A 16,941-nucleotide genomic window follows, 5' to 3' on the forward strand; every position below is an offset into this window, starting at 1 on the left:
GCACTGTGAAACAATCAACACATAAAAAAGAGCGATCCACAAATAAGTATGTGCTTGCCTTACACGAATCAAATCCAGTACACCACCATGACAGATACAGCCAGAAAGCACACTTCATCTTATTCTACAACTTCCACTTCATCGCCACAACCATGACTCAAAGAACCATTCCCAAGAATCCAAATACCTACTCTCTAGACATTCCATCCCCAAACCTACACCCACAACCACAACCACAACCACAACCACACACCCAACAATTCAACACACGCGCCAGATGTTGAATCCCTATCCTGCGAAAACTGTAATGATTACACATACATACTCCACCTTTCCACCCAGCAACTAAGAGACGAGAATTGCGATCCCTAGAAACCTACCTAGGTAGGTATCTAAGATATACAAACAATCAACAAGTAAATTTCATATTTATTTTTCTTGATTCTATCGACTTGATTCTACTCAACTCCATCCTAAATCCTAATCCTCTCCTCTCCCCATTCCTTCAATCTATCATCTTTCATCTCTCAACCTTCTCAAACACGATTTCCCACATCATTCCTCAAGATCCCTCTCATTTTTCATCTATGAACCTCTCTCCTCCCACATACATCATCATCTATTATGAAACAATCCCAGTATTCCTCTCCAGAGATACGCTTTACAGACACCATAAACGCCGCAACCAATTTTCCCACCACTTCACTTCATTTACACAATTACACATACAATCACGATTCACTCCCAGAGAAACGAGAGAAAAGACTCATAAAGCCAACCCAAATCTTTCAATCCATGAATTACTATTAACTAACTGCCTCTTGCCTCAAGGCGGGTATCACTTAACATAACGCTTCAATAAGACCTAACAACGCTTCAAGAGAACAAAACACACTATCCATGACATCGTGAATAGTATAACCATCCACCCAACTCCTTCTCTCTGCGTTCCTTCACATCACATGTCCACAACACACATTCTCTCCCTATTTCAAATCTACAAATCCACCCTCTTCTTTTAGTTCACCACACCTAAACTCTAATCACGACCCCCCATCCTATTGCCCCGGCCTCTCTAACTGCACAAGCTAAACATCCTCTCCCCTTCCTACTGATCAACGCATTCCATCCCCTTTCTGCACATAAAGCTCTCACCAACATTTCCGCATCACTTCCAAATTCTTTTTTCCTCCCCCCACTCCCAATTTCCACTTCCAAATCCAAATTCACATTTACCTCATCAGGAGGCGAAGGCGGTAGTATGGTACTCGCACAGTCTATCACCAAAACTTTTGGAATATTACTTGTAGTAGTATGAGTACTAGCCTGTATATTTGCCGAACAAGCCCCTTCGACTGGTGATCTCGGTGGTGAGATGAGTAGAGAGGAAAGAGATTTCGATGCCGGGGATGTGAGTATGTATTGGAGAGGTATGATTGTGTATGTGAAAGCCTTGTGAAGGGGGTGGCCTATATTTCGTTAGTATTCCTGTGCAAGAATAGGAAAATATATAACACATACCCATATTCGGATTAGGAATTTGATCGCTTTCATCACCATTTTGTCGGAATAATGGACTTGTAGGAGACTTCAAGACTTCGATACTATGAGATTTTACACATGGATGAGCGGTAACGAAATGAATATCATGAGTCAGAGCAACATTGATTTCCTTCTTATCATCTCCGTCAAGACTCAATAAAAATCTCATCATTGCAGAATATGTTTTAATACTCGGCGCTGTTGATAGTTCTGTCTGTGGGGTTGGCTCTTCTTCAGTAGGCGTTGTCTCATCTGAATCAACAGCAAAAAGATCTAGTGACTCAAAAGTTATCGATGGAGGATTTAATGTCGGGGAATCATAAACTGCAACAAAATCACCCGGAAGTATTGATGAAGGATCTGCTCCACCAATAACACTTCCATCCCTTTCAATGACAGCTTTTTGAAGGATTCTAGGGGTGTCTGTGGTAGCATCTATCGCTTCATTGGTCAGCCCATCGGTTGATTGAATACATGGTAAAGTAAAAACTTGCCTTCTACTGATGCTGTATCAACATCTATGTTAACCCAAGCCTCGCCAGAGATTCCTCTAGGTTTGACATCCGATGAGATCCATCCCATACATTCGGACGAGTTTTTATCAGCAGCCAAGACCCGGCCAATTATACAAGCTGTGCTCCAAAAGCTTCTCTGGCCGAACACAAACCCACCATACAGATTGGCCTCGTCTCCCAATTTCTCGACTGCAGCATCATCATTTTCTAATAATGTTGAGATCAGAAAATGGCTTAGACCTTCACCAGGGAGCATCAGGCCGCTGATGTAAGAATTTGACAGCCATCCAGAAGAATTTATCAGAGCAGACATTCTCTGTGTCGATCTAGATAAGCCTCGTCGTGGAACAGGCCGTTGACTCATAAAATAAGAAGTTTTTTGGGTTGAAACCGACATGGGTGTTCCGGTAGATGGTGTATTTTGAATACTGTCGGAGATGTATATATCATTTGACGAGACCTTTGCGTTCAATTTATCCAAATGAGGCCATTTTAACTTTTGAGCGAAATGTAATAGTCCGGCTAGTTGTCTAGTCTCATTTCTCCCACGAAATTGATATGTCTGGACACTTTCGGGGGGTGCACTATTCTCGATCGAGGCTGATGCTCCAGTCAACGACGCCAACCACCCGGAAGCTTTTCTTTCTGGAATTATTTCGGCAATACTTTGTTCAATGCGAATGTTTTCGAGCCAGGATCGAGCTAAGATAAGCGACCACTTAACACTGGGTGTCATACTTTTTTCGAGCTTCTTAACATCGGCAGGTTTAGCAGGCTCTAGACCATTATCGATATTCTGAGACACTGTATCAAGTCGTACTAACAACTCACACGAAAGTAATATTTGCAACAGCAGCCAATACTTCTGATCCTCGGGGTCATTCGTGGATTCACTATTGCTAGAGATGCCATCTCCTAGATCACTTTCGAGTTGCTGGCCCATAGTATCTGTCCAAGACGGATTCTCCACTCAACAAAGCTAAAATCAACCCAGATATTAGGTTCAGCTAAAACCTTCACAAGTACCTCAATTTGGACCTGCAGACTATAAGGATCATCTGTATCGGTAACTCTAGAAGGTGGAAACAGAATCTGTGTGAATAGCTCGGAATAAAGCTCAACAGTAGAACGGCTATGCATTTGATCCTCGTGGTAAGAAACACCAATATCCATAAGATGTTCGTAAACAGCGGACTCATCGAGAGGTCTTATTCCATCCTTGCCATTTGCGAATCCCCTTCGCCTATAGAAAAGTGAATAGAGCCCAGAATCAGGCTGTATCTCCTCGGGTTCGTTTAACGCATCGGCTACACCTAACTCCAAAGCCGCTTGGTACCCCACAGTTCCCTTTTCAATACCCTGCATACTGAGCATGTTCGGTCGTTCGCGACATCGTGGCATAAAATGGGCACGGCGTTTCTCAGTAACCTTCGCACCTTCCAGACTTATTGGAGCTTCTCTCGTGATATGCGGCCACGCTGTGATACAACCCCATGCCTCATCTTGTATTTGCACATGATCGGACAGATCTCGTATCTGCAAACTTGAGTCCCAAGGGAAAGCTATCTTAGGATACGGTGCGCCTGTGTGATGACCTTCGGAACGTGCATAGAACTGAGGAGCTCCAGAAAATAGTTCGCGAAGCTCTTGATCCGTAAGAGGTGAGATTATCCTATCTAGTTTCTTGTAAGGCCTAGAAGATATCGCTTCCGAAGACGCAGACTCCTTGATTGAAGGTGGTGGCGGCGGAAGAGGTTTATTGTGATTCGACATGGGACTTGAGGGGTTGGTTGTAGGAGTTTGTATTGGGATTGTCTGGTAACGATGAGTAATATCAGCGTCATTCCAAAAGTATTACAAAACAATCACCGGTGATTCAATAGAAAAGTAAGTTACCACGGACTGCTCCTTCCCCGGCTTGTCTTTGGAGGAGAAGCTAGAGATTTTGAAAAGGTTTCGAAAGAAGTTGCGCTTCGATTTTCTTTGTAACTTCTCTGGAGTCACGCTTAAACTCAAGCTCATGCGATTCTCATTTTGACTTTCACTTCTATGCTTCAGAAGAGAAGATATGGAAGGCATCTTGGAAGTGAAAAGAAAAGCTATTGCGTAGTACTTTATTAATGGTCATCAGATCGATCAGCATGCAGGAAACGCGATTAGGTATAGCAGAAAATAAATGTAAGGAGCAATAGAAATGGATGTAAATGAGGAGCCAGTTATGTTGACAACCTGGTATGCGGGGAGCTGCATAAGAAGAACGTTGGAGTGAGAATAAGGTGACCAAGCAAGTGCAATGAAAGTACTTGTACGAGCAAAATGGCATATACAAGAAGTATTAATATTCGGAAAGATTTCCGAATCCCACAATCCTGCAATGAGAGTTGCAGATTTGTGGTGGTGGTGCAGCATATAAGTATGTGAGTACCTAGTAGGTCAAGTAATGTAAGTAAGGTAATCAGCTATCAATCGATCAATCAATCAATCAATCAATCAATCATCAATCATCAATCACATCCCTCTCTTTTTGGGTTCCAAGGCAGTGGATGATAGAATGCGTGGTTAAGCAACTTCAAGCAAGGATTCACGGCTCTGTGTATGCAGTCGGTGACAGTTGCATAATAATACGACATATGCCCAGTGCGATACGGTCCTCCGTGACTGTAGATTGCACTGAGATGTAGGTATTACTCTCTCTCGTCGGTGAAATGAGTGACTGATGAATAAGTAGACGAGTGAATGAACGAGCGAATGAATGATCGAGTGAGTGACTGACTTGAGTGACGTGTTGGAAAAGAAAGGAAAAGAAAGGGTCGTGAGAAAGAAGGAAGGTGGGGTTGAGGTATGGGAATGCTTACCTTGAACATCCATTCCATCCATCCATCCATACCTTGAACTACTTTGTTACTAGGTAGGCGAGGTAGGGAACAGGTAGGGACTTGCAGGTATACTAATTTGATAGTTACCATGGATCTTTGCATCTTTATTTATCTTCCCTGCTTTTCCAATGAACGACGAGGACAACACCAACAACGATCTATCGTCCTCTCTTGTCCTCTCTTGTTGGTCTCGGCCATTATTCCAGAAATGTTTTAGATATCTTGGACCTTTGGGAATAGTCGTACGAGCTTCATTTCCGACAAGCTTATTCGATCATTTCTCGCGTTTGTTTGTTATTGTTTACACTCCAGGTTATCGGAAAATACAATGCGATGTTTCATTTGATTGGAAGAGAGGCCTTGCGAACACATAATTGTTACTCCGTATCTTTCGTGTGGCGTCTGGAAGTACTGTAGCCTCAATCAAGACATTTTTGATAGCCATGAGATGTCCATCATCAACTTCCAATCTCTCATTTGCGTTTCACTTCTCCCCATCCGCGGACTTCCTCCTCTTTTCTTCTATGTTTTTGTTGAGTAATGTTCAGCTGACTTTGATATCTAGCAGTTGTCTGCAGAAGCCCACTAGCTGCACCATCAACCAACCTCCTTTTAATTGACGGAGCAGTCCTTCTAGATTCCCGTTGGCTAGTACCCATAGTTCGGGATAAAGCTGACGTGATTCCGCAGAATTCCTATTCATCCCGTCAGACTAAAGTCGAATCTGATGGCAATGTCTGATGATTCAATATAAATTCAATGAATAGACCCTGAAGGTTTCAGGAGTTGTGAGTATGTAGTTCGTGGGTGGCTCAGTAACTCAGGGTGCATTGTTTTGGTGCTATGATCAATTTCCGCCTTTGCATGTATTCTGGCAAATCCTCGGGTCCATTTTGATATTGCTAAAGCAACAACATGTACTACAATACTTTCTAGAGGTTAGGGAATACTGGTACGCACTGTCAAAACCTCGAGTTTATATGAGTTTATGAGGTGCTACATTGTTAATCTCAGGTACTCCATCCATTGCAAAGGATTCAAAGGGGCTGTGTCACCCAAGACTCGTAGAGTCGTGGAAATCCCACGCTACGTACAAATGACCCAACTAAATGTTCCAAGACACGTACGTCTACAAATGGAACCGCTCTTCCAGCGGGGGAGTGGAGAGTACAGTTATAAGTCCCATTAGATTGAAACGTTTCCATGGAGCTGTCTTGAAGACTGACCGACATGCAACTTGGCGGTGTCATGTTTGTCTCTCACTTTATGGTGTTGTCCTGATTAGCATCTCTGATTGAGCGCTTTTGACATTACTTTTTTATGTTCAATCGACATCTGTCAAGTATATAATGAATATAAGTATCTTCAGATCTAGTTAAATATCTACCTAGGTACACTCAATTCAGTAAGTGCTATCCTTTAATGGGTACACACGGCATGTTCATCTCATCCCACATTTATGACCCATACCTCATGATTGGATCTCATTCAACGGGATAAGTCTATATGAACATCAGGTAACGATCACGAATATATCAAATGCCAATGATAGAGAAATCAACGGCACAAGATATATCAGGGGCTTGTGGCACAGTGGTAATAACGCAATCATCGCTGCTGGAGGTTTTCAGGGACAATCATCCCTCATAGATGAAACAAAAATACCGTTATAGTTGGGAGAAGACTTATTAGCTACTAAATTAGCATCTTTTCCATTCTCAAACACAGAATGACTATCGGCTAGTACCTTAATAAGAAGTCTTTTCGAATATGCATTTCCAACTTGAGTATTTGATGATGTCATCTCATTCTTCCTTTGAAAGTCGTTAAACAAATACCTAACTCTATCACTGTTCTTCTATATGTATTTGGTGGGAGGTCAAGCTCCATGTGTTCCTAACAGTATTCTCTTTAACTTCGGACGAGTACTCGAGAATAATTTCTTGAAGACATAGATATCTTTCTAGTAATTACTACTATCCTGTTTCTACTCGATGAATATCAGAGAATAGTATCTTGGAGATAAGCATTGGATCAAGACTAACAATATCTTCGCATAGCAATTTCTCAATATTCGGGTTCCGATCACTTATTTCTTAACACTCTTTTGAACCATCAGACACTCGTAGTGTCAGGGCTGAAGTCTAACGATAATACAAGTTTTTATGACTGCAGAGGTGAAAGTTGCGAGTGCTTAGAAACATGTTGTGTAGTGTTCAGTTGAAATAGTTGAAAATTTAATTCTAGGTGTTGTCCAATTCATAATAACAAAAATCACGTATCTATTATCCAAGACCCAGGTATCAATCATTCCCATCCACGCATCTCTCCTTCTCTATTTCTATCTTTCCCACTCACCCTTCATCCCCTTTACCACCCTCACAATCTCAATCCTCCCATCCCAAACTGGATAAACAACCACCGCCAAAATAGCAAAGAAATGCCACACAATCGCCATCACAACCCATCCGCTAAAGAAACTCTTCGTAAAGATCCAATCGCGGTAAAGTGGTATCGGCCACAAAACAATCGTAACCAATACATTAACCACAAAAAATACACTGGCTATTTTCAGCCACTTGTTAATGTGTTTTATTACTTCGTCTCCGAACGGGTGAACCACATCATCGAGGGGAAGTTGGGAGTTTGGTGTTATAGAAGGGGGAGAGGGAGGACCGGCCTCATCTCCACTGGTGGTGTAGGATTCTTTCTTCGATTCATCTCCCGCGTGAGTAACTTGGTTGACAACTTCAATACTGGGGGTGTAGATGTCAATGAGCTGTTTGCTTGGCTTTTATCCTCGATGAGCCCAATTCTTAAGAATTCGCGCCAATCGAATTTGCTTGGCCATATCAACGAAATCACAATCGAGTATATACCCGGTGAGAAAAATGAAACGATAGCTCCATACAACCCTGGGATCTGCACCTGCGTCGTTTGGATATTCAAGGCGCCAGACCAATACCACGAGAGACTGAGCCAGGTAGCTACACCCGACATCAAACCCAAAATCGGTGCTAGTATAGCTGCCAGCTTTGTTTGTCGCGACCAAAGAAGCGTGAAGATCATGGGGAGGATCCCCGGACAAGCGATGATGGGACGGAAATACGTTGACCAGTTATTTGTCGCTCCTGCATATTCGAGCATGATTGCAAAACCAGCCATGAAACATCCATGGAATACGACACCCCAATGACTGACTTTGAGGGTTTTGCGATCTGAGGCTGCGGGATTGATATAGGTGCGGAAGAAATCGAGAGAGATAATACTGCTAACTGCGATCATGGATGAAGAAACTGTACTTGTGATGGCCATGAATACAAGAACTAGTAGACCTGTGGTTGCGCCTTTACCTAATAAAGAACGAAGGACGTATGGCATTACCATTCCCGAATTTACTTGGGTGGTGGTGAGAGTGTTGGGATAGTCGAACCAGATGGGAGTTTTTTCGATTGCGCGGGCACTAAGACCGATAATAGTTCCTGTGCACCATGGAATTGCGATGATGACGATTGAGACAAGATCGTATGCTGGGACTGTCGAATGGACTTCGGAAGCGAAGGATTTTTGCCAGAATGCGGTGTCCATGAGGACAAGAGCAAGGTTTCCGAATTTTAGGACGAGACCAAATAAGACGGCTTTCGAGGTGATTAGAATAGGTCTTTGAACGAGATGGACGTAGCAAGTCTATAGAGTCAACTTACCGCTCTTGGACTTCATTGTCAGGAGTGAACCTTCATAGTTGCCGGGAATGTAGTCGTCTGTAGCCTTGACTTTTTCATAGAGACCTGATACACCCCCAATATGCTCATTGCTCAGAACCGCAAGCGAGAAGTAGATCAAGAGTATCAGAGCAACAGTAGTATGGAGAAAATCTGTCAAAAACGTCGCTTTCAACCCTCCCACAGCCGTGTAAATGACGACTACAAAGCAAAAGGGTCAGCATCGATCTTTCACATCCCCATTCCCCTCATGAACTCCATCAGAATTACTCACCACCAGCCGGAATCAACACACAAGCCGCGACAACGTGCATCCCCGTCATCCCGGTAACCAACTGCGCACCCGCCAGAATCATACTCCCACAGCCAAAAATATTATTAATAAGATTCAGCACAATAAAAATCCAATGCGCGTAATTTCCATATCTCATCCGAATAAATTCAAGCGAAGTATGCGCATATGGAACCCTCAATTTTGCTACAATACCCAGCACAGCCATGAGTGCAATTTGGAAGGAGAGACCGCTGGCCCACCAGATGGGAAGGGCGATTCCCCATTTGTACGTGTAGGCTGCTGAGAAAACACTCTCGTTGATCCACATCCTAGATGTATGGAGTTTGGTTAATATCGGATTCTCTGGGGGTTGGAATGGGAGTGAAGTATGGATGGATGGATGGATAGATGGAATTACCAGCTTGAGAATACGGCGGATGCAGTAAGTCCGGTGCCGACAGAACGATTTGCTACCATGAACATTTCGGATTGATCGCTATCTTCTGAGAGATATCTTTTTTGGATGCGAACAGCTGCGAGGATGATGAGACAGAAGAGGATTGATAATCCCACGATGATGCCATAGCCGTCGGCTTGGGTAAGAAGTTGTACGGCCATGTTGAAAGTTGAAATTACTTAGCAGTCACCTGTGAAGTTTGGAACAGACTTGGATATATAGTATATATAAGTACCATTGTCGACTATATGCGGCCCAGATCTAGTCTCCGCAAGCATGGGTGATGTAAAAATTGACGCACATGTTATCATCAATCGCAATGGCCACCATAACTTACCATGCAAGTTTAGATAAATGAATACCGTGATATATGGCTCACTCTTGAGTGATTATTGGTCGATAATAATTTTTATTCTTCGTGATAGACAAACTGGGTGGGATCGACCAATTGCGTTCATGCAGCTAGTGAGCACGCAAGATATACCAAAGCACCATCATCACCCCGGGATAAGATATTGTGCATTAATCCGCACGACTTCATGTCAAATATCGGAACATTATTAATGGTTGGGTTAATTCCGGTAAAGATAAGCTTCTCGAAGACGACTTCGCAAAATCGAAGCTGGATGATCGATCTCCGACTAGAAAGGAAGTACTTTCCTTTCAGAAACAAGTGGTCGTCACTTTTAGCTGAGGTCTCCAACGCGCAATCTTCGATGGGAAAAAAAATCGAAGTTGACAGATGAGAATCCGAGAACGACAAAATAGAAAGTCTTGAAACATAAAATAAAGCTTCTTCATGCAATCGTGAAGCAGTCTGATTTCAAGGATAAGTATTTTAGTGTCAAGTCCAGATCAAGCATTATATTGAAGATTCTTGAGACTTCTAACAATAGTCGCCGGTCTCCAAGGTCAAATCAAACAACGAGTTTTGTATGATATCCTGCAGACTGCTTGATGCTTAAGTTGAAAACTATACTTCATCTCCGGGATCTAATGAGAACTTGCGGCCTCAAGAAGTTTTATATATCCATGCGAAATATCACAAGATCGCTCCTGACTTCAAGGGGTACATCTTGAGTCGGTCACTCTGTGTTTCTCGTTCGCGTGTCATTCTGAAATCCACATCAACATCCAGGGGTACGCACTGAATAGACCACACATTGGGAACGAACAAATTTGCATGGTTTATGTCATTAAGATATCCTCTCATGTAAACTATAACGCCGTAAAATGCTCCTTGGGTATTGAACGCCGTTCCATCGATATGTGTAAACTAGATTTTTCCTGCGCTTCTTCCTTAAGCTGGGGTGTTTCGTGCACAACAACGAGTATGTACTTTGGATCCGGAACAATCACAAGCTCATGTTTCTTCGTTCGTAGACGCAGGAGTTTAACCTCATCCTAATACCGCGTCAGGTTGGCATTCCCACATCACAGTTCAATTTTGACAAACCTCAACATCTAGTCCCTGCACAAGTCCCCCAGCGGATTTTACAAAACTCCATACCATAGAAGCTAATTCTTCGATACCTTGGCTCTCCGTGTTGGCTGCTGTACTCGAATCTTCAGTCGCACCACTAGTATTATTTGATCGAGAGGCTGAACGGAAGGCTGAGAACGATCCCGAGTTCTGAATGATGGTACCACTAGAGGTTTCAAGCACCAGTGTCGCCTCTACCCCGGGTTTCTTAGAGAGTCGTGCTAGAGTCTCTGCCAAAGCTTCTGCGCCGCTGCCCTTCAATTACTGTTAGTAAATGCTTGCGGAAAATAGAGTTCAATATCACGTACAGTAAGCTGGTCGGTCATTTGAGGCATATTTGTTAATGTAGTACAATCAGTGAGTTGTGAAAACAAATGGGTGCTGTAAACAATTAATGATACCCACGTGCAGGGGTAGCATCGGAGTGCGGCGCAACCAGTTATTCCGGGACCTTAGTTGGGAACTTTTTTATTTTGCAGTTTCCAAATTATTTCGAAGGCATCATTTTTCATAATAGTAATTATTCGCAATGGGTTCAAGTGCGAGAAAAAAGAGGGAAAAGAAGAAGGACTTTCAAGTAAGAACATTCTCTCCTATTTCTGTTCACACAATTGACTCAATGTTCCTAGAAAGTAAAACTTCGAGTTGGCAAGACTAAAGCAAAAGCCGACAACTTTACAGACACCAGTTTCAAGTCCAAATCAATTGTTGTAAATCAACAATCTCTTACAACTGCTGCACCTTCGAATGTTGTACAGTTCACTCATTATCTCTCATTGGCATCCACCTCGAAATCAGACACTCAACGAAAGGATGCGCTCTCATATCTTACAACTCAACTCTCTTCTCAACCCGTAAACGAATCAATACCCCTCCCAACTGCTGTTATTCTCCCGAAACTCCTACCTTTAATCCTTGACGGAAATGCCTCTGTGCGAACACAGCTCCTCAAATTCCTTCGGCTTTTACCACCTGCAGATATTGGCGATCGAGCGGAATCCGCCTTACTATACACAAGAGCTGGTATGACACATTTGGCCACCGAAATCCGAGTAGATGCTTTGGCAGTATTAGAATGGCTTCTTCAAGTTGCAGGAGAAGATGTAGTTTCATGTCCGGGTGGGTGGGTGAAAACATTGAAAAGTTTCATGTCAATGATAGGCTGGACTACAAGTAGCGCAACGTCAAAATGGTCATCTGCAAGTAGAGTTAGTTTTGGAATAAGTAGGGCTAGTTTTGAGAAATCAGGGAAAACTCTTCCAAGACAGTTGATGGTGCTTTCCCAATTTCTCAAGGCTGGCCTTGTGGAACCGGAGATAGTTGCGCAGCCTACTACGAACGGGGGTAATTTCCCACTTTTCGATGTCGAGCGACATATGATACCTTCTAGAGCGAACGCATATGCGCATCTCAATCTATTTGGGTCATCGAGAGATGAAGAAGGAGAAATGTATATTGACAGGGAAGATCGTCAAAGAGTTTTCCACAAAAGATTTGAGGCAGATTTACTCATAGGAGTAGAGCATGCTAAGAGGGAAGCAGGTGAAGCTGGCAGAGCTGCAGCAGTTCTCACCAAAGTTCTACGGGATGGTATGAATGATTATAGTGGCGTTGATGATACCCAATAAAAGGACTTCAAGGTGGAGTTCAAGGTGTTTTACTAGGATATTGTATACAATGCTGTTCAATTCATTTCATCCAATCTCTCATTTCTTCATTTCCCATCCTGGTTCTGGCGTATCACTTATTTCTGTTGTATATGTACCTAGGTGATCCGCCAAACTCAGAACAGGTGGCATATGACTCCCGGAAGTACCATCAAGATTGCCCTTTAATAGAGGCAACACCATTCTTCCACAATTTGATTGTACGCAAAGAAGCTCTAGGGGCGAAAGAAGTATATAGCCTTCAGCAATTGCAGGATCTCTTGCAAATCTCAGAATAATCTCAAAGAATGTACCTGAAAATGAAGATATTTCGATGTTTAGAATCCCTTGATGTATCGATTTCGCTTGTGATCTCTCCGAATCTATCTGAAAAATTGGCTCCATGCGAATTGACGAATCATCCAGAATATTCAATAATGATGAGACGTTCCAAGAAAGGTTCTGAAATGTTTGAATACTTAAAAGATCCAAACAGACAGCTTCAACACTAACCCAAAGAAAGTTAGACTAAATGCACCCCACCTTCCGGAAACGCTCTGAGACCAACAAGACCCACCAAACCACCCAATGCTCTCGTCATGTCCAACAAACACGCGCTTCACTAGGTAACGATGAAATGGCAAACAATATCTAAACAATACATTTCAGAAAGCATCATTGCCAGCTATAGAATAATTTGTGAGTTGGCCAATCTTTATGACTTCCTTTGCCCATGTGTACTTTCATTCGCATTTCTTGTCTGTCCTATCATGCAGAAACTATGCCAAGCGGTAAACGTGTAGCATTGCAAGGCTGTCACAGCTGGCTTGAATATCACCTTGCCCAGTGGTTTGAAACGGAATTTAAAGCTGTTCAATTAGCTTCACGGGTACTTCAAACATGTTCTTATTACCTTTCTGGTGTATTCGAACTTTTTCTTTCTATTAGCACGAAGCAAATGCAAGTGCAGCAAATCCCCAGGCTCTCATAGGCTCATTATTTCACCCCTTTTCACGCGATGGCATTTTGTTACTGACCAACTATTGTAGTTTAATTTAATAATCACCTTAAGCATCACGCCACTCTCTCTTCTTTCCGAAGACGTCACATGACTCTTCATATCTCTAATATTGCACTGGGTCGATGACTCTATCAAGCTGGTTGCTACAGTCATATACCTTCCACTCAATCTTTTACCCTGAATGTGAATGTCAGACTTGATTTCGAATATCTGCACAAAAAGAAACTGCGACAGTGAGCACTTCTCAATACGTATCCAAGAAAATACTGTCTTTCATTATGACAAGAGTGGAAATCAAGCCAGGCTCGCCTGTCGAGGAAAGGCTAATAAAGAATGAAGATTCTGGAGATGAAACTCTGCACTTGGATTTACCGAATATCGCAGAAGATAGTATTTTCGATGACGTAGATGTCGAAGACGAAGAGTCTGAATATGTGGATGGAAATTTTGAAGGTTTGGTGTTCATTAATGGTATTGAACACTTTGTTTGTCCAGGTAAGTTGAAAGGTAAATACTATGTTAACGCGTGCTAATGGAGACACATAAGGGTTTAAGATTCGACAACTTCCTGCACCAATGATCGTTAAAAGGTCTTTAAGAATGCTCTATAATACTATCGTCAAGGGGAATCTAGTGTTAGATCCAAACTATCAGAGAGCTTGTGTATGGGACGAAGGGCGTGCTTCTACTCTTATTACTTCAGTGTTGATGGGATATTTCATTCCCCAATCGTCCTTAATGTCCAAACAATAATCAACAAATTGAAGGACGGCCGGAAAGAGGTGAAGCATATGCGGATCTGTGTTGATGGAAAGCAACGCTTGACATCGCTTTTTAAGTTTATGAGCGGAGAGATCGGGTTTTTCGACAATTCACACCCGCCGAAAAAATGGTACTATTGTCATCCAACTACCAACGGTGTGTTGACACCGAGTAGCAACAGAAACATTTGTCCAGATGGATTGAAGAAGTTTTTCGACGACAAGGTCTTCTGTTGCTATGAGTACGACCATCTGACACAAGAGACTGAAGAAACTATGTTCCAGCTTGTCCAGCGAGGAATTGCTTTATCGCCAGCCGAGAAAATGAGAGCAATGTCGACTGAGTGGGCTAGATTCACCCGCATATATGAGGATGATTATGCCATGGTGATCAACTGTAAGTCCCCTGTAGTTCACGCGAGGAACATGGCTAATGGGTGATTAGTATCGAAACAAAGTCGTGCATCAGGCTTTCGTCTTATTCTCACTATATTTACTATGATTCAAGAAGTTCTTTCTGGAGCAACCAATGGCCGGAGGAAAAAAACTGTGCCCTCACTCCAAGCCAGTCCCCAAGCACTTATGCGTGTCCTAGAAGATCCAGAACCAATATCTATGGGTCTCAAACTCGCTTTCAAGGACGTATTCGACAGGTTTGAGTCACTGATCAAGCTATCTTCTACAAAGTTACCAGATGGCCAGTACGAACTCCAAAAGAACTCAGTATTTGATCCTGCTCCTGAATTTCTAAAGGAGGCGGATATAAACCACGTCCGCACTTTTTCACCACTAGAATTAGTAGCCACGGGCATTTTGATATCATACCATAAAGACAGGCGATCAGACGACGTTCTTCTTTCAGACATCAAATCCCTACGTTGCTTTCTACGATTGAAACATAAAGATCTACGAGTCAACGCTCAATGCTGGGCCACGGCTTGGGAATTCATCTCTGAGCATGTTCATCGACATCCCAATTCCCTGAATAATTTTGCACTCCGATTACAATCGCATCGGGAAAAGAATGGGACTGCTATTCCTACAGAGACGGGTATAAAGAGGACAAGATCGAATTCAGATTCTAGTGCGCTGTCGAGCTTAGATTCGTTGTTCGAGGCTGAGGTTGAGGGGGACCGGGATGATTCAAGTGAGGGACCGGAGAGTAATTCTTCCGTGGCTAGTTCGAGTAAGAGGGTTTTGGTTGATCCTGCTAGCAATGGGTCTTCCAAGAGAGTGAAGAGATAATCTTGCATCGTTGGCGCAATGTTTCACGCTGGTTGTTTTCTTGATAAATCGGCTGACGGGAATTTTGGTTGCTGCATTTTCGGGGTCCATTTTGCCGCATTTTTACACGGGTTAAAGAACTTTCCAATCAAGCTTTGGCACGATGGGTAGAGTAGAGGTGTTTACGCCGGCGCTAGGCTTCGTGTTTGGGAACCTTGTTTGTGGCGGTTTACAGCAATGCATCAGGAAGGGTGTACATGGTAGAATTCCAGTTTGATTGTTGTATGATAGAGATATAGAGCTTTGGTTAACAAGGATAATACGTAAATAGTTTGAGCTGATAGTGATTGTTTTCTTCATGTGAAAACCGTGTGTCATTTATTGATCTACTTCCAGCTAGGTAATGTATCTAGCAATTCGATACCAAACCCTTTGGTCCCGTCTTGTGAGTATTGGATCATAGATTGATTACCCATATAAATTTTAGCAAGGACATGGAAGATTAAAGTTTGAGGGAAGATACATTAGGCAAGGTATAAACAACTACCAAATTTACTAATATACATATTCACACTTATAATCTATCAGTCTCATAGCAATATCCCAGCATCACAACTCCCAAGAACCTCCCAATCCCAATCCCTCAACCGCCCATTCCTTCCACCCTTTCTTTTCTCCTACCAATCTCACTTTCTCCCACTCTTCTCTTTCAACAGACCTCCACTCCTCAATAGGTATCCAACCAATATACGCGCGATCCCCGAATCCTCCTATCCAGTAGATTTCCTGCACAACCAAGCGAACCCACTCACTATGATGAATATGGTTACCTGGTAACCAATATTTAGCATCGGGGTGAGTATCGACAAAACATTGTCTTAATTCTTGGTCTTCTGCAGGCGAAGTAGTGATGGGTTCGAGGTATCCCAAGATGCTGAACCGCGGTTGATTTGCCGCCGAAAATGCGAATGGGTCTGGCTTAGAGGATATGCGGGATTTAGGGGGGTAAGGAGGGGTCCAAGATAGGGAGAGAGAGATATTTGGGTTTGAGACTGCGTTTTTGAAGGTGGTTGCTATGCTGAGAGCGAGGATGGTAGGATTATTAGTTGTCGGTTCACAGTCAGCTATGTAGTCCATGAGACCGATGGGGATATTTTGGAGATTGGAGGGTCGGTTCTCGGAAGTTGATGATGAGTTAGGGAAGATGGTCGAGAGGGTTCCGAGAGGCGTAAGATGGAGAATGCGACGGGCGAGAATGGCGCTTTCGCGGGATGTAGGTATGCGATTTGTAGATTCGGCAGAGGATGGATTATTGATAACGTTCTCTGGAGAAGCGGCGATTGGTATGGATGAACTGCTTGTAAGTTGAAGGAGAGTGCTCAAGAGCAAGGCTCCCAATGGAGCTTTTGAGAGGTACATT

General features: G+C 42.9%; 9 protein-coding genes across 9 annotated transcripts; 4 read left to right on the plus strand and 5 right to left on the minus strand.

Moving 5' to 3' along the window:
- Positions 1-1,032: 1,032 nt before the first annotated feature.
- On the minus strand, positions 1,033-4,136 carry Bfra_008379 (putative helicase-like protein; the record flags this gene model as incomplete). The annotated part of the gene is made up of 5 exons (XM_037338742.1): positions 1,033-1,469; positions 1,522-1,977; positions 2,037-3,021; positions 3,084-3,872; positions 3,927-4,136. 5 exons carry the CDS (start codon positions 4,134-4,136, stop codon positions 1,033-1,035), a joined length of 2,877 nt encoding a protein of 958 aa, XP_037192048.1.
- A 237-nt stretch (positions 4,137-4,373) lies between these two features.
- Bfra_008380 (uncharacterized protein) lies at positions 4,374-5,307 on the plus strand (the record flags this gene model as incomplete). The annotated part of the gene is given in 3 exon segments (XM_037338743.1): positions 4,374-4,470; positions 4,487-4,499; positions 5,151-5,307. 3 exon segments carry the CDS (start codon positions 4,374-4,376, stop codon positions 5,305-5,307), a joined length of 267 nt encoding a protein of 88 aa, XP_037192049.1.
- Positions 5,308-5,381: 74 nt separating this feature from the next.
- Bfra_008381 (uncharacterized protein) lies at positions 5,382-5,674 on the plus strand (the record flags this gene model as incomplete). The annotated part of the gene is made up of 2 exons (XM_037338744.1): positions 5,382-5,470; positions 5,512-5,674. The coding sequence occupies 2 exons, from the start codon at positions 5,382-5,384 to the stop codon at positions 5,672-5,674; spliced, it is 252 nt and encodes an 83-aa protein (XP_037192050.1).
- Positions 5,675-5,929: 255 nt separating this feature from the next.
- Bfra_008382 (uncharacterized protein) lies at positions 5,930-6,183 on the minus strand (the record flags this gene model as incomplete). The annotated part of the gene is made up of 2 exons (XM_037338745.1): positions 5,930-6,019; positions 6,061-6,183. The coding sequence occupies 2 exons, from the start codon at positions 6,181-6,183 to the stop codon at positions 5,930-5,932; spliced, it is 213 nt and encodes a 70-aa protein (XP_037192051.1).
- A 1,091-nt stretch (positions 6,184-7,274) lies between these two features.
- On the minus strand, positions 7,275-9,547 carry Bfra_008383 (putative sodium solute symporter protein; the record flags this gene model as incomplete). The annotated part of the gene is made up of 5 exons (XM_037338746.1): positions 7,275-7,724; positions 7,799-8,571; positions 8,638-8,856; positions 8,930-9,258; positions 9,348-9,547. The coding sequence occupies 5 exons, from the start codon at positions 9,545-9,547 to the stop codon at positions 7,275-7,277; spliced, it is 1,971 nt and encodes a 656-aa protein (XP_037192052.1).
- Positions 9,548-10,604: 1,057 nt separating this feature from the next.
- Bfra_008384 (uncharacterized protein) lies at positions 10,605-11,204 on the minus strand (the record flags this gene model as incomplete). The annotated part of the gene is made up of 3 exons (XM_037338747.1): positions 10,605-10,790; positions 10,843-11,124; positions 11,178-11,204. 3 exons carry the CDS (start codon positions 11,202-11,204, stop codon positions 10,605-10,607), a joined length of 495 nt encoding a protein of 164 aa, XP_037192053.1.
- Positions 11,205-11,398: 194 nt separating this feature from the next.
- On the plus strand, positions 11,399-12,497 carry Bfra_008385 (putative pre-rrna-processing protein ipi1 protein; the record flags this gene model as incomplete). The annotated part of the gene is made up of 2 exons (XM_037338748.1): positions 11,399-11,446; positions 11,499-12,497. The coding sequence occupies 2 exons, from the start codon at positions 11,399-11,401 to the stop codon at positions 12,495-12,497; spliced, it is 1,047 nt and encodes a 348-aa protein (XP_037192054.1).
- Positions 12,498-13,814: 1,317 nt separating this feature from the next.
- On the plus strand, positions 13,815-15,542 carry Bfra_008386 (uncharacterized protein; the record flags this gene model as incomplete). The annotated part of the gene is made up of 4 exons (XM_037338749.1): positions 13,815-14,031; positions 14,084-14,171; positions 14,240-14,694; positions 14,743-15,542. The coding sequence occupies 4 exons, from the start codon at positions 13,815-13,817 to the stop codon at positions 15,540-15,542; spliced, it is 1,560 nt and encodes a 519-aa protein (XP_037192055.1).
- Positions 15,543-16,130: 588 nt separating this feature from the next.
- Bfra_008387 (putative fmn-binding split barrel-related protein) lies at positions 16,131-16,940 on the minus strand (the record flags this gene model as incomplete). Its single annotated transcript, XM_037338750.1, has 1 exon — positions 16,131-16,940. The coding sequence occupies one exon, from the start codon at positions 16,938-16,940 to the stop codon at positions 16,131-16,133; it is 810 nt and encodes a 269-aa protein (XP_037192056.1).
- Between the last annotated feature and the right edge of the window lies 1 nt (position 16,941).

Source organism: Botrytis fragariae, assembly GCF_013461495.1.
Source record: "Botrytis fragariae strain BVB16 chromosome Unknown tig00000061, whole genome shotgun sequence".
Taxonomy (NCBI): Eukaryota; Fungi; Ascomycota; class Leotiomycetes; order Helotiales; family Sclerotiniaceae; genus Botrytis; species Botrytis fragariae.